Source organism: Hesperophylax consimilis, chromosome 21, assembly GCF_061612785.1.
Source record: "Hesperophylax consimilis isolate HC1 chromosome 21, BYU_Hcon_1.0, whole genome shotgun sequence".
NCBI classification, from domain to species: Eukaryota; Metazoa; Arthropoda; class Insecta; order Trichoptera; family Limnephilidae; genus Hesperophylax; species Hesperophylax consimilis.
The window spans coordinates 9969425-9993295 of record NC_142856.1 but is presented as its reverse complement, the minus strand read 5'-3'; the positions used below and the strand labels follow the sequence as shown (position 1 = coordinate 9993295).

Genomic DNA, 23871 nt, shown 5'->3' with positions numbered 1-23871 from the left:
TTTTTAAACAAAAACTCAAAAAACATTTTACTATTAAATAATTTCTAAGTATGTGTTACGATGTGCCAACCTATATTTACATGATGTACAAAACAAATGCCATCTTATATTTTTCATTATGTATAAAAAAATTTCAGAATGTACAAAAAAAAAAAATTGCAACTTATATTTTCATTATCATCCAAATTGTAACAACTGATAAGTATGTATAGTACTGTCAATTTGATAGTGCTCCCTCCCTAAAAACGAGAATTTCTCAATTAGGGAGGTATTGTTACCACTAATATTATATATTATATATATTGTTTAATTATGTATTATATGTATATTGGTTAATAAATTTAAAAAAAATTAATAAGAATAATAATAATATTTTATGTTTTTCTTGAAAGAATTGAGTTTTTACACGAACAAAAATTTTTATACGCATTCGTTTTGCGTATGTACGAACACAAACAAATAATTGAACTTAATATTTAAAATCGTAATTTGAAAAAAAAATTATGATGCTAAACATCTTTTGGTTCGTCTTAAACTGGACGGATAAACCGACTATTGCGTAGCAAGAGTGGCAAGACGGGACGACGCTCTTGCACAGAACAACTGATTCAGCCAGCCTCGTGACACGTCAGCTCTTTCCTCCCTTTCCAAAACTCTGTGCGGTGTATGAGATTTTACTCTCATTAGGATCTATTCTAAATGATGATATTTTTTTTAAATTTATAATATATTTCTTTGTGTGTATTCTAATAATAATAAAATAATTGTTTAATTAAAAAAAATACGTTGATTCAAATCTGCGAGGCGTCATTTGACGGCATTTTTTTAATCCTAAAATAATTAAATAATCGCCGTCTATGAAAGAGCAGATCATGTACTATTGAACACACAAAGCAATATGTAATGAAGGTAGGTAATTATTTTAGTACCTACAGATTCTAACAAAAACTGAGGAGGATGTTATTTAAGATAGAAAAAAAATGGTTAGGTTAGTCTGTGTAGTCACTTTTCAATGTTCTGTTTTGCAATAAAACATGACTAAAGACAGGCGTGAAAATATATTTTTTTAGTTTTTTGTCAAACAAGTTGAAATCTTTGTGTTTTTCAAAGTTGAAATATTTATGTTCAAACCATTTTAAACGCTTACCTATTCAGGTTGTTAAGGGGCGTACTTAACTTACTTTAACCAGTAAATACTTACTTATAGAGGTTGTTAAGGGGGGTACTCAACTTACTTTAACCAGTAAATACTTACCTATAGAGTTTGTTAAGGGGCGTACTTAACTTACTTTAACCAGTAAATACTTACCTATAGAGTTTGTTAAGGTGCGTACTTAACTTACTTTAACCAGTAAATACTTACATATAGAGGTTGTTAAGGGGCGTACTTAACTTACTTTAACCAGTAAATACTTACCTATACAGGTTGTTAAGGTGCGTACTTAACTTACTTTAACCAGTAAATACTTACATATAGAGGTTGTTAAGGGGCGTACTTAACTTACTTTAACCAGTAAATACTTTTTTTTTTTTTTGTATTTCTTTGGCATTCACTATGTAACAATTTCTAGACATTTTTTGTTTTTAATGAGTTTTTTTTATTCACAATGTACATTTGTTACGTATAAATTTTTTTATAAAATTAGCGACCGGTTTCGACACGTCCGTGTCATTGACTAGCTATTTTAAAACTAAATTTTTAAGTGCAGAAATATGGGGTTTTATTTAGTTTGGTTCTTTGGTGGGTGGGATTTGAGGGTGGGGGAGGGGGTTGAGAGGGAAACGGAGGGAGGAGTCAACATAACGGGGAACATTGTCAATAGAGGTGATTTGCAAAGTGCTATTATTTTATATAAAAATTAATTTTATAAAAAAATTTATACGTAACAAATGTACATTGTGAATAAAAAAAACTCATTAAAAATAAAAAATGTCAGTAAATACTTACCTATAGAGGTTGTTAAGGGGCGTACTTAACTTACTTTAACCAGTAAATACTTACCTATAGAGGTTGTTAAGGGGCGTACTCAACTTACTTTAACCAGTAAATACTTACCTATAGATGTTGTTAAGGGGCGTACTTAACTTACTTTAACCAGTAAATACTTACGTATACAGGTTGTTAAGGGGCGTACTTAACTTAACCTGACATTATTTGGAGTCAAAAATGTACATGAAATTTTGGAATCCGGAGGCGTTTTTAATGTTTTTTTTTCACAATCAAGCAAAAATTCTTCCAAATGTCGTTACTGGTCACTTAGCCTAGTAATCGACTCGTCACCCTGATCTCAAGTGTCCAATACCTATCGATTTTATATGTTTTATGTTGACAAAACATGAAAAAAGTCACCGGATTCTAAAATTTCATTTACATTTTTTATTCCAAAAAGTAATGTCAGGAATCACTTCTTAAAATAAGTCAATAACGTCCCTTAACACCCTGTATATCTTACCGGTTCAATACATACTCGTATTGCTTTCATATTGAATATTTGTACACTTTTATTTATCTTCGTTGTATTTAGTTTCCAAGATGGGTGATGTTATTACATATGAAAATTACAATTGAAAACTGTGATATTGCAAGTTTTCGTTGTATTTTTCTGCAGGGGGTTCGTGTAGATTACAGGGCCGGCGCAATTGGAACAGTGCGCTCCGGGCGCCGAATTGCCAAGGCGCTGATAATACGCAACACCTAACAGTCCTAACACATCACATTAGAGATTATTTTTTATTTAAACGGCGTTGAACAAAAATAGAAAGGTTTTGGACTGGTTTTGACAAAGGGCGCCAAAATATTTCTCGCGCCGGGCGCCGTTCGGATCAGGATCAGTCCTGAGTAGATCTATACATATTACCAATATTATAAGGATAAACGGAACAGATGTTATAATCTACACGTCCGTAGACTGAGCTTATTTATTTATTTTATAGAAAAGCACTATTTGCAAATTATACGAATTGTTTGTTTGCGCCTGTACAATAATGCACACATGTAACATGGATATGAATAAATAGTTTTGTCCGTATATAAATCATTTCTTTCAAGAGACGCTTTCGATTGAATCACCGGTACAATATTCATAATACGAATGTATACGCACATTTCATCTTAATACTTTAAAGCAGAGGTTCCCAAACTTTTTTGCCCCGTGGACCACTTGCCAAATATATTTTTTTCCGTAGACCCCCTGCCTGCCAAATATTGAATTTTCCTAAAACTATTAACGTCCCATGTGATAATCGTTTCTCTTTTTCGTAAGAAGATTCCCTTCCCTTGCCTGTCCAACAACCGGGTGGCGGGTATAGTTCCTCTGTCTTTACGTTGTGCAGACAGGGGCGCCCTTGTGAGGTATTACACCAAATGAAAATGGAGCAGGATAAGCAACGGGAATTTCTTTCTGTAGCTGGCGCTACAGAACTGCGCCTTAAGTTCTTTGTTAGGGCTTATTCCGGTCAGTTCTTCTTGTCATATGATATCCGAATCTTCAACATTCCACTTCCACAGTTAAAATGTCCTTAAACTTAGTTTTGAAGTCTGTGTGAAGTACATTTAAATTTTGAACGTCATTATTACCCTGGAAGTTTTTCAAAAACAAGTTGGGAATCTAGGAAAATTCGCGGCTTCCGATTTACAATGTTTTGCTTGAATATATTAATACTGACAAGAAAAGGAACGTATAATTTTATTAATAAACCTCAATAAACAACTTTACGAAATATAAAAATACAAATATCAAATGAGTAATTTCTCAGTCTATTATTAGTATTACGCAAACTGTGTTATTTGTGTTAGGTGTATTGTGTCATTTACGGAACTCCTAAATGTTGACTTAAGGTAAATGGGGGTCCGCTCGTATCTACCCCCATTTGAATCTCGTGGACCCCAAAATTTTTCTCTCGCTGACATAGACCCCCTGCAAGCCGATATCGACCCCTGGGGGTCTATATAGACCACTTTGGGAACCTCTGCTTTAAAGCATACCTTGCGAACGGACATTTTTCCTTAAATAATTAAATAAGCGCCGTCTACGAACGCGTATCCGTGGTCGAGGGGTAAGGCTCTGGACTAGCAAACTAGAGGTCGCGGTTTCAAGCCCGGCGCTCGCAAGTAAATGATTTTATTTGATAAACGTGTTTTATTTCACAAATTAATCTTTCAAAATATAATTGCGGCACGCTCCAGAGTGGAAGATACTCTCAGTATCGCCCTGGCGTAAGACCACCATTCAGAATAACGTTGCTTGAAATGGCTTCGGCGACCAGATCTGAACAGCAATGTACTTCCCCACCTAGTAAAAGAGTACCTCTCCATCTTCTTTCTTTCCCCACTAACTTCAACCACACAACATACCCCGATTGGAGATGCCATAGTATCACTAGTTCCAGACGGTTGGGAGCATTTGGGACTTTTGTGCGGTTTCACATAAAAAATAAAATAAACCATTAAATTTTTTAAAATTATATTTAGTTCATTAGAGACCCCTTGTAAGTAAAAAGGTAAACAATTGTAATTTATTTTGTGTAGAAATAAGGGTTTTGGGAACAGAGGGGTGATTAAAAGAGAAATATTTTTTCAAACACTTTATTTTTCATTCATTTCAGTACAACATAGAAGTAAAATTATGAATGAGATATTATCAAGGTAATTATTAATTATATTTAATGATAAGATCAACAGGAGTGGTTCGGTTCCCGATTAGGTCCGAACTATTTAATAACATGAGCTGGAATGTTGGTATTCTCTGGAAATAAATAAGTTATATTTTTAACAGCAAATATCGAGTCTACACTATTCTCTTTCTTAAAACCGAACAATTCCAACGGTTCTCTCAAGAGGCGACACCTCCGTCAAACTTTCCCAAAGTTGTGGCCATTTCCAAATGAAGCTAATAGTCCTAATAATTGTCTAAGAGCAGCACCGTGCAAGGTGTGTTAGCCGAGACGCATCCTCGGGCGTCCGGGAAACAAACCCGCGTGCTAGTTCCGCTAGTGGCCGCCAGGGGAGCGGCGGCGCTGGAAGCTCTGAATGGCGCCAACTGGGTGCAGTTGACTTTGACCACAAGCCAACAATCCTCACAACTTTATTTCCTAGCAAACATCTTAATCTAGTAATTCCAAAAAGGAGAATAAACATTCTTGGCCATTCGATAAGTACTTGTTCGATGGCAACTTTCTCTGCTCGTGGAACGGTTGCATGTTGCATTATCAATAATTGTGCTGATATTTTCATAAATGAAAAACTTAAACATCATACATCGTAAAACACGCTAAATTACAAATATTTCACTTTCAATATGGTTGATAAAAAAAATAAAATAAATATCCTACACAAACAAGTTCGTATATATATTATTTTTTTCCAATAATTACTATCATTATTATTTGATTCAACAATTTTTTGATCATTTTAGAACAATAACAACATTTTTCGGGAAAAATTAATTACCTTTGAATATATTATGACGGCTTTTTATAATTCTTCAAAATACTTTTTTTCCAAATTCATAATGTAACTTTTGACAACCATTGCTAACACAGATAAATGTTTTATTTCAAGAAGCCTACACGAAATATTCTCTCTACCGGAAGTCGAGCGAGAAGGCGCCGGGCTGTTCGCCACTAGTCATCAGTTAGTTGGGCGTCGCCACCGCTAGGGGGAGCTACAACAACACTACTTAATAACTTTCCACATTTCAACGATTCTACCAATACTCCCCTTGGGCTGGCTGGATGACCCATTACCACTGCACTAGACTTCCGCCTAACATTACCACCGAAATGACCTACACAGTACACACTGAACAGGAAGGAAACATAAAGGACACGCCTGATGCCTCACCAAGTCCTGGGAACAACCAAGTCGGAGACTAAACTAGACCAAGCATTCCAATGAAGAAACGTATTCGTGCATGGGTTGAGGAGATATTTCTGTTGAGGGAAAGGGGCACAGATAAATACTTACGATTAGAGATGTTCCGACATCCAACAGCACAAAGTATAAAGACTAGATAGGTACCTACACCAACTAAACCTTAGTTAATTACTGCGGTTAAAATAGTCTTATCGTTAAAAGAGCTAGAGTAATCTTACTGCTAGGGAGTTATAATATCATATTATCATAGTTTCAAGTAATAAAATACACCATTTTCAATTTGTTTCTCAAACATAATAGTATTATAGAAACAGTAAGGCTAAAATAGACAACAGGTTTATGTAATTATATCGAAATGTCATTTTCGCAAAACGTCTCAACCAATAATCTTGTTTGCAGAAAATGACGCTAGTTGTTTTAATATTAGAATATTCTCAGAAGACAGGAGTTTAATGCTTTGCGCAGTACAAACTTAGAGATACATCTTAGGTAACTACTAATGATTATGTTAGACTACCTTTAAAAGATGTATTGCGATTAATTGCAAGTAATGAATTTATATTACTTTTAAATGGAAAACATTGTAGACTTGTTACTTATTAAGTTGGGATGTCCCGTCAAATGCAAACTGGCATATACGAGCCATCCCAGTTCACAGGTGCCACGAAGAATGGATAGTGATTAGTTAGTTATAGTGCAATAATTAGTAGGTAGTGGTCACTGACCTCAGAGAGAACGTCCCATATTGAGTTAGTATTGACTTAATCTACAATCACGATTTCTATTTGGTGTTATAAATATTATACCAAATCTACTACGGTACAAGAAATCATTAAAATTGGTTAAATACTTGAAAACCTTCAAAAGATTCAATTAATAAGTGATTAAGTTCATAAATCGGTTCAGTCAAAAATCGTTTTCATATCTGGAATCTAGCCTCCAAGCTTTTTACTAAATTGATTCTCATGGCGTATTAAATATACTGTTTAATATTTGATCAACTGCGATGGCGTATTGTACTTTAAAACAGAAATATACAGACAGACCCACGAGCTTATAGGGAAAAGCAGTGAAAAGCTTAGGGAGCTGAAAATATTAGTAAGAATTCGATAAAGATTCGGTGAGTTTATATAATCGCGTGAAAAGCCCAACTTTTCCTAATCAATAATTAATGAAGTTATTTATTGGCCCTTTTATAAATGTTGCCTTAATGGTTGTTTTTTTAAATCAACACTGATATGAAAAATAAATTACTTCATAGTAAAACACAAACACGCATACTTATTAAAACCTAGAGACAAATCATTATGTACCTACTTAAATAAACACTGTTTGTTGAAATCTAACACGTTTGATAAAATATAATGGTAATTCAAGTGGTTGTTTTACAATATACAATTACAAGTAAGGATCGTTTGAAAATAAATATTGGTAATTTTATAAATAATGAAAAATGTTTAAAATTACATAGTAACAATAATCTGGTACAAATAAATTCCACAATAGTACATTGAGACGTGATAAAAGAGTATTAACATAAAAGGGTGTGGAGAGAAATATCATCTTTCATCATTCAAAAGGATATTATTGAAGCCATGCTTTTGATATGTTTGATTTAACAGGTTCGCTGCCGCTGACTCCGACCGAAGCCACGATAATACAAAAAGTTTTGCTGACTCCGACCGAAGTCACGATAACACACTAAGTTTTGTTATTAATGTTTAATTGTATTGTACTAATTATTTGTATTAAGTACTATGTATTTGTTTGTCTCCATCAATTAAATTAACAGAATAAAGTAAATGGGAAGTTTGTCCATAAATATATTTAACCTGTGAGTGGCTGTGTTGTGAGTTGTTTATCCAGACGTCGTGAGTTCAATTCCTCATAAGTCCCCATACACGACAAAAGCAACGCTTCCGCTTACTGTGGTGATAGTAGGAGATTTTGAAATATTTTCAGGTTATTCGTAACCCGGGAATGTTTTTCTTTTTTTTTTGGAAAAATATAAATACGAGAAGCAGCGAACCTGTTAAGTAAAGGTTGTTTGAAACTCGGTTCGGATTCTTTAATGACGTCTCAGTGTTGACAATAAACTCGGTAAAAAGTAAAGACGGGGATGTAGTTACAAGATAAAACCTTAATAAGTAATTTAAGTTTAAAATGATCCATGACTGACAGTGTGGCCCCGGAACAATTATTCCTAAACCTAGAGTTTTAAACATTAATTGTTACATTCATAATATGATAATAGACACTAGTTCATTATGAAAAAATAAATTATTGAACTTTCGTTTCGTGTCAACCGACAAAGAACAACATTCACAATCATCAATAAAGTGGAAATATTTTTTTGTTTTTTTTTTGGCAACAATTATTTTTTTAAATCACTCCTTCAATGATACAAATTAGTTATAGAACCGTTCTTCTCTCGATGTCCTAGCTCTAGCTCCTTCTCGTCTAAACACCGCGACCAGTTTTGGAAGTTGACTCCAGTTGGAGAAGTTGACTCCAGTTGGAGAAGTTGACTCCAGTTGGAGAAGTTGACTCCAGTTGGAGAAGTTGACTCCAGTTGGAGAAGTTGACTCCAGTTGGAGAAGTTGACTCCAGTTGGAGAAGGAAAGATAGAGATCAGCGCGAGTAACAGAGCAAAATAATTATCACTGAACAAATGTTTTTTATTTTTTATTTCTTTTTTTCAGTTTTTTTATGTATCAGTCTTAAAAATTGAGTCATACCTTTAAAAAATATCTTATATAGGCCTGAGTTCGACCACCGTGGATGGCTTATCTGTGAATGCGTTTACAAGCATCGACATCTTATTCCTAATTCCGGTTTCATCCTACCGAGGGATGCTGTGTGCAGATGCTGTACTATGTCGAGTAACTGCGACACACGATATGCTGTACGCATTAAAACGAGAGGTTAATATCGAGTCTGGGGTTGCAAATTGAAACACGAATGTATTATTATTTATATTACCATTTTAAAATGTGCCATTATAAAAGTAATATGTACTGAAGAAGCGAGTAGAGTAGAGAATTTGGCGAAGTAGAATATTAATTAAAATACGTGATTTTTATCGCGCCTTAATATTAAAAATGGTACAAAATATAATTTGATATTGGAAACCTGTGTGAGATGCATAACAAACAGTAAAGGTTATTATAACTATTTACATAAACCTACGATTGACAAAACACATCACAAGCGTATCGCGCTGCCGGACCTCTTCAGCCTCCCGTCTCTCGTGGGACTCCTCTCCCAATATAAAATATATATATGTGTCTGTCCGCCTTCCGAATCCGGCAGCGCGCACCTCGCACTGGCCCTCGCCCTGCGCCCGCCCTCCGGCGGCGTCCAGCGATATGTAAGGTGCCCTCCGGCCGACCCCGCCCGACCGCTGACCGGACTAGTTCTTCAATCAACACGATTACACATATTCAACAGTTGAGACTTTACAGTAACGGTGCATGTGGAATCAAGAAGTGCAACGGTACGAACAACGTTATGAAACACAACAAACGGGGTGAACCGCCCTGTCTCCGCCCTGTCTACTGCAACTGTAGACTGTAGGCCAGTTCACCCCGCACAACCAAGCTACTCAGCACGGAACTATACCAAAGCTTCATTGTCTTATCTCGACTATTTTAAACAAAACTATGTATTATAACAGTGTATATTCAAAATTTTCACACGCTTACATCCTAAACAAACGACAAATATAAAAGAATACATCTTTTATCCGCCTAACATGCGTCACGCGTCGCGCGCACCTCTCTACCGCCCCGTCAAACGTCGCTGGACTAAAATCCTACGGAATATCTGCATGTATTGATACATGAACTGCTAATGGCGTAGCGACCGAGTGCAAGCGGAACTCCTACGATTTACTTTAAGCCACCGACCTATTATTTATACCTAACAGTACTAGCTATATCAAAAAATATACCTCTAATGACTTAGATTCCATAGATTTGTTCTCACAAAAAGCTCGTATCTATCAAAAGCTTAAAATAAAGAAAACGATTAAAAACACTTGGTATTAAGAATAAAAGAGACATCACGCAATACTACAGAAATAATCACGAAAAACTAGAAAATATCGCTATACGCTACACGCCTCGCACGGCTGCAGTGCCGATTGCGGAATACAAGAATCCGGGCGCCGCAGAACCAGGATCACTGCTCGCTGCTCGACGCCTAGCTAATCTACTAGGTGCAGTGCTATATAATGAACTGTTAATATACGTGTACTTATAACTATTGTGCTTAACCTAACACATAAGAATCCACCACTGCGGGCGAGGTGACTTTAACCTACTTGACAGCACTTGCTAACAACTTTAATAATTTAAAAACATTGAAACAGCGCAGGAGGGAAACAGTTTGTGCTCAAATTGTTAACACGGTGATTTATAACTACATATACGTATAATATACATAGCTCTAGAATTAAAGTGTAGACCAAACATGATTATACTCAACATTGTTGTCATTTGGGTTTTTCCGCCGCGGGGACCCGGGGATAACCGTAAACCTAGTAAAACTTTCTTCACAAAGAATAATGTTCACAGCGAAATGAGTCGAGATATGTCTCCGATAACCATTACTGCCACAGGCACCTCGCCTACTAAATACCTTAGTTCCAAAAATATCACACGCATACTTAACATACATACATACATGACTTAACCTAACCGATGCACATGTACACCATTTCTCCAATACCCTTCCGATTTCCATTTGCTAAACCACGTTCCACATCTAATCTGTCTTTCAAGCGTACACTTTAGTACAACACACTCTTCTTCCTTGGGCATGAGCCACGATACAAAAATATAGACTACTAGATACTCACCTTAATTTGATAACTTAACCTAGCATCGGAAACACGAACAATTCATCAATTCATCATAGGGACTCGAACAAAGCTCACCTCAGAGAACCAACGAGAAGAGGTTAAGTTCCCAATCCTTTAATTGTCAGCCAGTCGCCGAGTTGGAGACTGCAGGAGTCGCGAGTCCGGAAGAACGACAGTGTTGGGTCCGAGGAAGAGAAAAACAGGAAGAAGAGAGAGGGAGAGAACCCGTGACGGTTAGCGTTACTTGATCCTTGAACCCTGGGACTAATCAGCTAGGCGGTAGAAAAGTTAGCTTCATAAAAATATGTTCTATGTACTGCAAAGAACTATTTGAATTTATTATATTATTTGGTGTTTACGAATTTGGAGTGAAATAGGTTTAGTCACAATATTAATAATTTAAAGGTACACAACTGTACGGCCTACCTAGAGCGAGATAAAAAAATGTACTTCAAGTATTAAAACCTACGAGGAATCTTACAAAGGTACTTTAAATGACAGCTACCTAATAATGTTAAATTTACGTGAAAAAGTATGAAAGGGATTGGTCTGAATTGTCACTTCGTTACTTGAGCGAGTGTAAAAGAGAATTATTGAGTAAGTCTATGAATGAACGTTTAATGGCATTGTGTACATTATTATTTCACAGCAGAACGTTCCATAGAAAACTCGAAGCTCGTTCGGTGGGTAAAATTATTGTGGGAGACTTTCTGGGAAACGGCTGTAGGCTGTAGAGTAGAACCTGCAGGTGCCACAATTCAACGCCAAAATAATTCGTATTCGTCGATGTTGTTTCATCGTGAAGCCGTGGTTAATTATTTAAAGCTGGGGGTGGTGGTTAAAGCTAAAAACGTTTTAACGTAATTCTTTCAAATAACCGTTATGAACATGTCCTTTTAATTTGTATGGCATAGAACAATATTTTAGCTTTCTTAGTAGCTATCTTTTTATCAATTACCTTGATTGATTATATTACTAAGCATGTGCAGCATAGAATGAAGAAGAATACGAGAAATGCCCTGAGGACGTGTCTTGCGATCCAAATATTTCTTCTAACAGCCCTTCAATTTCTAATACGAGGGCTAGAGGGAATATTTTTTCCATTCAAATTTGTATGGAAGGCACAAGTAATAGTTTCCACCTTTGGATGAATTCTTTTTGTTCGGAAACAGGTAGATTTACAATGGAGCGACAGTTTCGCGCAATGTGGTAACAAGTGTCAAGGTTGTCGGGAACCTATTTTGGGAGTTAAGGCGGTATTTCTTGGCGTTATTTCGTTGTCTCTTTTCGCTTCCCTTTTCTCCTTGGACAGCAAGGCCCTCGCGATTGAAACCTTCATGACTCCACTTGTCCAGATGTTTAAGGGGTTGCAATAAAGTTCGCAGCTTCGGAACAGCAATACGACTCGGGACAAAATGGCGCAGCAGCTTTTTCAACTTCAGTTGGAACTTTGCTCTCGTAAACTTTATATTCTAATTAGTGTAACGTATTACAAGATACAATGCAGTGAGTATGTATAAAACTTGTGGTTACAGTTTCACAAAGCTTTCTGAGAATTGGGCTTTTGATACATTTTACGTTCGGTTGAAAATTAAAGCAGAATCTATGAAAATTTTAATTATTATTAAAAGCAACGCGTTATTTATTACATCGTTACAAAATATATTTTTTACAAATGGATCAACTCGTTAAAATTGTAACAAAAGAAGAGGGATGATATACAACGATTCAGAAGCAAATGAGGTTCCGCAAAGATCAAAGGGTTTTGGGATTCAGTCAAAGACGTAATGAAGCAATGGAGAGTAAGGGGATTCTTGCATAACAAGAGGAGATAAAGTCCTCGAAACCTTCGGGACTAATTTGAATAGATATATTATTTACTATAAAATGAAGAATGACCAGGACCAGTGAAAAGACCAGTGGAATATTCGCATTCTGTTTAATTAATCTATCTGGATCTATAAATGATTTAATATGAACGTTTGAAAATTGATAACGTTTAATTTGAAATTTAGCGATGCAAATTTTCAGTTTTTCCCTTTACGGAGCTTAATTTACATCTGGCGGAGCTTTCAACTGCCGCTTTCGTTTTTTATCGAGAGTAATTTTGGCGTAGCTATTGTAATTCCCGGCCGATTATTCAAAATTGAAGCCGCTCTCGTGATGAATCACTCCGCTCTGCAAACAAGATATTTCCACGTTTCGAAAAGAGCGCTTTCAAAATATAATAATAACATTATTTAAGAACGTTCCATCATCCTTCTGAGTTTCTCCGCGATATGAAATCCGTATCCGCTTCCTTCTGGATAATAAAGCAATTCACAAGATGGCGGATTTAAATTGTGATCTTACGTTTACCTCGGATTAGCTTATTAATGATAGTAAAAACATTATGAACGCAAGCACGTTTTAAATAACCGTTTGGTCTTGCGTCTACTAGACCCGATCGTTTCATCTGTAGTACGTCTAAAGCGGTAGTTCGAAAATCTATGTTAATTCAGTGATGCAAACTAAATACTGCCTTTTAAGTGCGATGGTGATTTTTTATGGGAAAATATTAGTATTTTTCATCGAATTACGAAAGTAATTTAATTACCATTTTTTTAGAATTCTGTGTAAAAGATTTTCCATGACCTCTTGGAGAAGCGCCAGAAAGTTGACATAAGGAATCCATACGAAATGTTGGGAAGTGAAAACCCTTTGGGAAAACTCTGGAAATTGTGGAACCGAAAGAGAAAATTTGAATGCGTGATTTCGCAATCGCTTCGGGCACTATTTGTCGTGGAACGTCAAGATACGCTTTTATTTTTGAGAAATAAAATTTCAATTTGGCGGATCGAGTCGAAGGGATTATATTTGCGAAAAGCGGGAACGATTTTAACATAACTCTAACAGTAAGTTAGTTATTATTCTAAGGTAAAGTAGGTACAAGTTCATAATTCGAATATATCAATGAAATACGACAGTGTATACATTTAGTTTTTTAAACACAATTATGATGGTTTGAAAATTAATTAATTCATAAATTTTGTAACTGCAAAATTTCTGTTCCCATTCCGACCATACACGAAAAATGCACAACATCATGTATGCTCATCTGCTTATTGTAAAAAAAATATTTAAAAACTATAAACTTACCTACGTTTTGAATTTCAAATGAGCTCACAAAAGCGTTAAAGCTCGGTAAATTCGACATAAAGTAGAAATTGGTTTTTACAGAAAAGAATGTCTCAATGTTTTTGGACCTGGCAAGCAGGTGTTATGAAACCCCGAAGGTTTCAAAGTAATTAAAATTTATTCAAATGCAGTAAAGTTGCAAATAAAATAGTGGAAGTGGAAATCTTTCAGAAACGTTCTCAGAAATATTGCAAAAGTATTTTTCCAGCACGAGAGTATTTTTTTAACAATATTTAGAAAATTTATGTCTACGAGCGGGGCAGGATAGGAACGATGCACTCACTGGGATTAGACACAAAAAAACAGGACAACCTAAAGAAATCTATAAAAAATTCAGCTGTCTGGTGAAACTGTAAAAAGATACAATCTGTTAAGTATATTAAATATAACTTTAAAGTAGTGTTACACGAGTTCCTCGTTATTAATACACGAGTATATTTATTATGTTCCCTATTGTAATTGACTCTGAAATAGTTGTTGGTTACTATAACCGACGGACTAACGCGGCGTATGAAAAGCACCGCAAGACGACCCGCGGAAATCTCCGTCTTCCGGGCCTCTTGAGGTCAAATTAACGTCAGCCATCTACTCTTAAGCTTGTACGAAATAACTGAAGCCAGCCTAAATCACCTACAAACACTGTTAGGATTCAAACGATTGCGGATGCAATCCTTCTACACTCTAGACGAGACTGACCGAATGCGTAGCGCTCGCCTCGCCTCGCCTCGCCAACACTCCATTCATAACCAATCATAATTCAAGCAACAACTGTGAGATATGAGATTGCAATAGGGCTCCTTATCTGAATGTCTTATAAACGTTGCGCCAAGAGTAGTATAGGCATAAGAAGATATCATTATTTACACATTTATGTTAGAAAACGACAACTGAATATTTTTTTTCGCAGAAATCTTAACATGAAGCATTTGACATATAGAGTATTGACTGAATTCCTACAATGAATGCAGTTTTTTTTTTTAAATTTTTTCTAAGCATTGAACATTCAACTCGAAAATGTGCCATTAACAGTTCATTTCGTAAAAAAAATATTTTTCTGAAAGCTCAGTATAAAATTTAATTAAGATTCTTGCATTAACTGAAAAGTATGCAAACTTGCTCGGAAGGATTGTATGAAACATTCAAATAATTCACTCAGTCAAAACGCTATTACCAACAACTTAGCATTGAACTTAGTAATCTGAAATCCATATTTCATACCAATAATCAGAAATTAATTTTGGTATCTGAAAAAAAAAACACTAATAAATATTTTTTATATAATATCTTACATAGTGCTTTTAATAAACGGTGCATATGGTCAAAAATAATCATGGCCACATTGATTCGATTGATCAATAATTAACTCCATCAGATTACAAAATAAAATATTATCGTGATCAGACATATTTCTAATTAATATTACAAACAAGCTGCCTACCGAATTCTTCCTTTTTACATCTTTGCGCTCATATACAGGGTGTATCGGCACGTACCCGACAAACTTTAACCAGCTATTCCTTAGCATATTTGGAGTAAAAAATCTTATGTGCACTTTGCTGTCCGGTAACGTTTTTTTTAATAAAAAATGTATTATTCATATTTTCACCACATGTCACCACTGTTTTATCCTTTGTCAAAGTTTGAAAACCCATCTGGCAAATATTTTATTCGAATTCCGTTGAATAATGCACGTTTTTACCTATATTGGCGCACTTTTACAGTCACAACGAAATGGCACGGCACCATTCGTCTCATTTTTAACTATTATTATTTAGTGTGTGCGAAAGAGCGAAGACGCTTTTTGACATACTTGCTTATAACAGCTGTTGAACACGAAACGCAATGCCAATGACAGTGATGTAGTGTGGAAATTTTATTTTTTTTTGTTTTTAATTGAAAGAAAAATGCTACCGGACAGCAAAGTGCCCATAACATTTTTTACTCCAAATGTGCTAAGGAATAGCTGGTTAAAGTTTGTCGGGTTAGTGCCGATACACCCTGTATTATCGTGTGATCATTGACAATAGTGACAGTTGAAAAGTAATTTATTCATGTTTGTATTACTCATATTTCTTTTAACGAGGAATGTATTTTAGGGTTGTTTGTCAATCTCAACCGTTGTCGCCGGTTATCGAATATTGTTCATTAAATTAATTACGTTAAGTCAATCAGCAAAAAGTTTAAATAAAGTTTTTATTCCATTTAAGTCGAATGTGTGAAGTTTGTTTTGCAGACTATTTCAATTACAAGAAATACAACAATGAATTTGTATAAAACCGCTAATTTATTAAAATATTTGTAGCCAAACGTTTTTTTTTAAACCTAATTCATCAGGCAAGCGGATTAGCAACTAGCAATATAAATACAGAGATTGAAAAAGCCATATGTATTCGTCCATTGTTTTTTTGTCTAATTCGTAGAATATATATTTTTTAAATTTAATGTAAATCAATTTTAATAATGTTATTATTAAAGTTCTGCAAGTATTTTATTTAATTTGTTTATTCTTGTGACAGCTGTTCCGGCGTTCAAGGTCATGTTATTTTAACTTGAACAATTGGAAATCAATAAACGAAGGAATGATCTTAATGTAACATTAATTATTAAAATGATTTATTCCCCACTTCTCATTATGTTCACAATATAATACATTTAAATAAGCTAGTAGCAATTATGTCATTCACAAACAGATTTCAAAGCACCCCACAGAATAGAGAATATATTGTCTTTATCAATAAATCATAAAAATTGAAATTGTTCGGGGGTAAATAGAATCATATAAATAAGTGGTCTTATCACAGTTTGATAATGGCCATGGCGCCTAAACGTCTGTCACAATAATAAAAAACTAAAATACTTGCAGAACTTAATAGAACACTATTAAATTTAATTAAAAAGATAATCAGTTTCTGTACTTTATAAATGTAAACTTATAATGTACCGCCCTGATGAATCATAGGAGGTACAGGCAAATTACAGGTACGCGATTAAGTAAATTAGTGGGTGTATAAAATTGTGTTGTATTATTGTATTGTAAAATCAAAATGCGAGTGCTTTATACGGAAAAATCTTTCATTTACATTCTGGTTTAGTTTAGCTCCACATATCAAAACCATCAACATTTTTTAAACCTGGATACTTCGAAAAGTTCATTTCATTACATGAAAAGTTTAGACTATTAAAAATATGATATTTTTCCAAAAAATTTGAATAAGGTAGTAACTTCAAAGAGAATTAGATTGAGGGGAGAAGTAATGAAAATCTCTTTTAGCCTGATTTCAAATACGGAACTTTCCGAATTTTAATTTAAATCTGATTTTCAATTATTTGTAAGCAGAAGCCGTTTGTTCACCTTTTATACTGCGAATATATTCACGACTCATTGTATTTTCATAAATCTATCGAGGTCTAAAGAAGAAAATCATAAAAAATATTACCTACAAACACACAAAACTAAAAAAAATAATAATACTTACCGTAGGTACAGATATGAACCATGCAAAGAGGATCCGTTTTCCGATGACCAAACTGCTGTGGAAATATTGAGGAATTGGAGGAAAAGCGTCTTAATTTAAAATAATTGAATGTTACACCTAGTAGAATATTAACTTCGTTTTAAATATATTAAATAAGCAATAGTAAATTATTTATACAATGATATTTTTGTGGCATCATCTCAAAATGTGTTTTTAGATAAGTCGTTTTTCCATCCAGTTTCTCAATTGTGTTTAAATGGAAAACTGTGTTTTTCGGTTACATGGTTCTGAATTATATTATAAAAATGTATTCTGTTGTGTTGTCAGTATACGTAATGTACATAATTTCCAGCCAAAGTCGAATTTGCGGGTGAAATGATTTTTGGTGCGTTTCCATTTGTTGTAAATCCAGGTTAGGGTGTTTCAATTCAAACAATAGGCCTTCAAAGTCAGGGTGTTTCATTGGCAGTGCTTCAAACTTGTTCTAAAAATAATAAAAAAATGATGAAAATTTGTATGAATAGAGAAAAGTAATCAATTGACTTTTATTTAGCTTTTATGTTCACTTTCTATAGATTCTCAAGTATTTGTGAAAAACGTCATTCGGGTTTTCTCTGTTCAAACAATCGTCAAGGAAATGCGGGAAGGGTTCAATTCACACAAAACTACAAAAGAAAAAAAAACTTCAAACTTTAAAACTGCAAAGAACTGGTATTATTAAAAAAAGCAATTATACAACAAAAATAATGAAAAACAAAACGATGTACATTAATTTAAGAACAAGTTTTTATACAATAAAAATTATATAATAATAATAATATTGATAACAACGAACACTGTCAAATGAAGTAATTTCTATAAGGGAAAATTTACCAAGTCTCTCCGCCCTACGTATTGTATAGTTTAGTATAAAAAAGTCATGATGAAAATTAAAGCAGAATTCGTAAAAATATAATATTTATTCTTGGGCAAAGTTAGGTAGAAAAATAAAATTGAGAAATTTAAACACTAAATAAGTCATTATAACATACGAAGAAAAACCAAAGGGAAATTCGATGAGCTTAACTTGTGAAATACTCTCTCGACCACTCACAAAACAAAAGGCAAAGGAATTGAAACTACCCCACAATAAAACAAAGTGTTATTTCAACTAGTTAAATTATCTATTAAATAATATGTCGGCCCAAAATTTAAATGCTCGTTAAATGCATTAGAAGTGTTATTAAAATAAGGGAGAATTGCAAAAGAAAATAATTTTGATGGTGCCTCAAAAATTGCAATAATGAATATTCCTTCTCTATTATTATTAATAAGTAAACAAATAATCGTAACAATACAGAAATCATTAATTGACTTCCGAGGATCAAAAAAACAATCCGTCTACAGAAATATATCTGTCATACTGTCGATGTATATCGTACACTTTACTTAACCAAATATTAATAATTAACAACAACAAAACAATGCGTAACCTAAAACTAAGTTCATACAATTTATCGGCTGGTGTCATGAAATAAAATCAGAAAAATAAATCGGTTTTTTTAAATAAATTAACACGAAGAAACAAAAATACAATCGACAATAATTGCGCTCCTTAAGTCATTACAGAAAATATGAATTTATCTAAGTAGGTACTTAAAGAGCGCAAATCCTAGCTTGAAGATGACAAAAAACAAGACGGACTGGGAACACATTATTAAAATATTTAAACGTTCATCTGACATAACATAGAAAATTGCAATTGCACAAATTTCAGAAATTATTCTCATGTAACTTCTTGGTCAATAACTAAATCTAAAACATAAATTGATAATACTGAAATATGAAATTCTTGGTACACGAAAGAGATTTTTTTAGGGTGGTCTAATGAGATCAATGAGTGCAGAATTTTGAAAGTTAAACATGTTTCTTTAGCACTGGGAAAGGATTATGGTCCTTAGAATTGTTTTGCATCGAGGGTGACCCACTTCGTCTAAAGAGGATTATCCTCAAGGCAAGGATTCTCCAAGATGGGGAAGCAGAAGAATATCTAACTGATGCTATGTTGCTGTGGAAAGAAAAAAATGACCGCCTCTTCATGTTTATTTCCAGCTCTGGTAATTTTCTCAGCTGTGCCGTTCCGACAAGTATGGGAGCGATTAGGCTGTTTAAAGAATTACGATCAACAAAGCAGGCAACAAAGCACCAGTTAAAATTTCATTAAATACATATTTTTATTAATATATTGAGATATGTTTGAAGATTTAAGTAACAAACTTTTCAACTGAAACATTCAGATTTTGTAATAATGGAAGTCACGTAGACCAAGAAACTAGAGGAGCAATATCTTAAGTAAGGTTTTAAGTTGTGGGATTTAACATTCTAATAGGCTCTGATCAAGGACTCGAAATATTGTCATTACAGCGGGAAAACTTACAAAAAAATAACACCACCTACCGACATGATGTCAAAATACTAAATAATAATAATAATATGTATTGTAAGGTTCGGTCTAGTCAGCATCCAGTAAGTTAATGTGAACTTTACTAGTAGTTAGCGTGATCCACTGGTTAACAAGGGCCAAACTCTGGGTCGCCGTAGTCGGTAAACTGTGGATGTGAAACTAATCTCTACTCATGCATTCATTAAACACTTCGTAATACATAATATGAATATAACTAGATTTCATGCACCGGCAAAAATACCTTAAACAAACAAAATAATTACTACAAAATCCATACTGTTCGAAGGTAAATAATACTTAACAAAAATATAATTGTAAGTGAAAACTAGAACAAATCTTAGAATACAGGGAATATGTAAAATAATACAAATAAACATGAATGTTGGAAAAAGGCAATCTCATGAATTGTTCGCGAAATCGAAACCAGCGCCTCCAATGATCAGCCGCGTTAACATAACGGACCATAATAAGATTAGAATAAGAAAACAATGAAGTAAACATAATGCAGGCTAAACGGGAACAGTGCTGTACCAGACGTGCTTCGTCTTCATTTACTCACAACAACAATACTCGACAACAACTGACGATGAGATTGACAAAAACAAGTATATATATATTATATATAATTAAATAAAAAAAACAACAATTTTAGGAAATTTCACTTGCGCCAGATCATTTCCAGGATCCATAAAAACAAATGCAATACGTTAATTTTATAGTAATATTTAAGGATTGGTCCAACAAACGAAGGAGTAAACTTTAACCGTACTTCCTCCCAACTTTTCCCTTGACCGGGATATAAAAAAAAGTATAATATAGTGAAGACGTAAAATCCATATGACGAACACAATTTTGAATGATCGGCGTCAAAGTGTAACAAATTCATCGCCACCTACTTTTCAGATAGAACATTCATTTCGTCACATAATAATTTACATGCCTATGGGCGGCACTTGCACATAGCGGTAGATGTAGAGTCGGTAGTCCTTGCTGGCTAGGACAACGGAGCCGTCGTCCATAAGCGCCACGTCAAAACACTGCGCGTGCTTCACCTTGCTCTCCAGCGCGGATACCAGCTGGCCTTCCTGCGTGAAGATGGTTAGGTTGAAGTTGTTATGGTTATCTGCGATCAAGATCTCTCCAGCTGCATTTATGCCAACGCCGATGGGGTAGTTGGTCACTCCCTCTCCGCCAATCTGCCGGAGGTACACTCCCTCATAGTTAAATACCTTGACGCAGTGGGCTCTGTTATCGCTGATGAAGATCTCTTGCTTGTCGTTCACGACAACTCCGTTGGGGAATTCTAGGTGCTTTGAGCAACCAAACTTCTGCAGAACATTGCCTGCTTGGTCGAAGATAATGACCCGCATTACTTTGCATTCGACGACCACGATGCGGCCCTTGGAATCTACTGTGACACCGCGAGGGTGTTGCAGGATGTTGGCGCCGAACTTCCGGACGAATTGACCGTACTGGTTGTAGATCTGTATCTGGTGTGTCGGAGAACGCTCCGTGACGATGATGTCTCCAGAGGTGCGGACTACGGCCACGCGGTTGGGGTAAAGTAATTGCCCGTCTCGCTTGCCGCACTCGCCGAACTGGAACTTGAAACGACCTTCCTTATCGAAGATCTGAATGCGATGATTATTCGTATCTGCAACAATAATATCATTCTGTGCATTTACTGCCACACCACTAGGTTCGGTAAACTGTCCCTCCATAACCCCGAATTCTCCAAATTTGCAGTGATATATCATTTTTTGCCTCTTGATCTGTGACTTTGGTGGGAATATGGCAGTAGACATCAGCTTAGACGTAAGATCCAACATGGAATCAGCGTGATTTCCGCCTCCAATGGAATAGGGGTCTGACAAGGTAGTTGGGAATATACTGTCGCATCCCCCATTCGACCACTTCTCGTAAGGATTGATTCCATTCAAATTCATATCTCCAATGGCAGCCGAGAAAGGTCCCAAGCTGTTGGCGCTATTGAAACGCTTTGAGATTATGTTTGACTCAAATGGAGATGTCGATTGACTCGAGGAAGAGATTATTCCGTTGGTGTAGTGACGGTCGAGGGTGGTTCCTCCCAGGGCGGCAGAGAGGTGAAGCGCTCCGTTGAGGCTGCCAGATGAGCCGTGCACTGAAGATCCTGAGCTGCTGCCCGAGCCGGGTGGAAGGGCTCCAGCAGGCCGCGCAATGGGGGGCTGCTTTCCGGGTCCAGCGTTTGCTTCGCCTCCGGATCTAACATATCCGAACGTATTTCTTACTCCAACTTGGATTGCTTGGTAATTTGATACAAACTCAAGTTCGCAGGCAGATTGAACGCTCGCTTCGGGGTTATAGCTGACCAACGATTGTAGTTTGGAGTCCAACAGTTTCCTGAACATTAAAATTTCAGCGACGGTAGCGCATTTGGTCAGACGTTCTACAAAATCGCACGTTTGGTAAATCTTATCAACGGTTTCTTGTGCTTTCTGGCCGATAACGGTTAAAGATATTTGTTTCGCAGAAAACACGCTTTCAAGCTCTTTCAGAAGTTCCGCTTTACGTTCGTCCAGCATTGAGCGGTAGAATTGGAAAGTTTCGTTTATTTCATTTTGTGCCTTCTGATATTGAATCTGAAGGCGACCAGAACTGTGTTCAGCGGCCTTAAGTACCGATCGCATGTCATTAGCGCGGGCTTTGCTCTCTACCATCGACTGCTGCATAAGCTCCAACTGCTGAGGTCCTGCCTCGCTCAAGTGCTCGCAGTCATGGTGCCCACTAGGGTGTTCTAGAATAGTGCATTCTTTGCAGACGGGCACAGAGCACGTTCTGCAGAAGTATTTCAGGATGTCATTTTTATGCCTCGGACAGAAGACTGCCTTTTCTCCGCTTCCATTGCAGGATCCATTGGTGATGAGTCCATTCTTGGGTTCATCCTTAAGGTCTCCCAGGGTGAGGACGCGGTGGCCCTCAAAACAGTGCATGAATTGGTGCGCCATGACGCAGTTGGGGCAAAGATAGTTAGCGCAGTCTACACAACGCGCGACAGCGTCTGACTCCTTGCTCTTGCAGCCTGTGCACCGGGCGGCTCCCGATGAGACTAGCTCGGAGTCTGTTTCGATAATGGTCGAGATGACCAAGTTGGACAGTAGGCCTTGAACGCCGGACACGGGGAGGTTGCAGTCCGCGTGGCACTGGGAACAAGTGACCTTGTCAGGGTGTGTCTGCTCCTTCTCCAAGCAAGGGCGGCAGAATGTGTGAAAGCAGGGGAGAACTTTGGGGTCTGAGAAGGTTTCGTGACACAATCCACAGGTGGTGTCGACACCGTCGAACTCTCTAAGGTCGCAGACGGCGGAGTCGCTGGCTGGCGGGGAGGAGCCGCTGAGGGTGAGAGGGGAGTCCACTAGCGGCGAGCAGGACGACAAGTCCCCGCGGTCTCCGTATGATCCGATCGAGTTAGCTCCGGGCAGAGATTCGAGGGAAGGAGTGCGCGAGGCCATCTTCAATTAACCAGCATCCCTGAAACAATAACAAAAAACATAGATAAGTACACCTAGATGTTGTTTTATTATTCGTCCCATGAGCGAAAATTAACGGTAAAATAAAACACAGTAAATATTAATGAGAATAGCATTTCATCACAAATTGAATGCAGTATCAGATAGTCACGCGGAGAGTTTTCCATCGATTAGCGTCGGCGGGCTCCCCGTGTTTACATCAAGCCCGTGGGGGTGGGCGGCCCGGCGGGGGATCGATTGGTCTGGGGGGTGATGGTCTCCATGGCAACGCGCCGGACCAAGAGAGGGGGCGGTTGAAGGCGCCGCCGGCGACGTCACAACCTGTTGCCACGCGGCTGCACAACTTACCAGACACAAATGAACAAAAATATGCTTTTCCCACAATTGTCATAAATCTCCGACACAAACCACATGCCGGCGACTTTCTGGGAGGTCTTCTAATCAACTAATTATCTTATAGTCCGGCTCTGTCTGGGTTCGGAGACCAAAAACCACAGAGTAGGGGTTTTAATAGAAGCCTTCAAACTAGG

At 36.4% G+C, this 23871-nt stretch overlaps 1 protein-coding gene across 5 annotated transcripts in view; it reads right to left on the bottom strand.

The window, feature by feature from the left end:
* Positions 1–10916: 10916 nt before the first annotated feature.
* The window catches only part of brat (tripartite motif-containing protein brain tumor), a 652026-nt gene continuing 639071 nt past the window's right edge, over positions 10917–23871 (bottom strand). For all 5 annotated transcript variants that reach the window (XM_089644611.1, XM_089644614.1, XM_089644612.1 and 2 more), the window contains one exon: positions 10917–23342. In XM_089644611.1, the coding sequence (XP_089500737.1) occupies positions 20768–23323 (2556 nt within the window). In that variant the 5' untranslated portion in view covers positions 23324–23342 and the 3' untranslated portion in view covers positions 10917–20767. The remainder of the gene's footprint in view (positions 23343–23871) is intronic.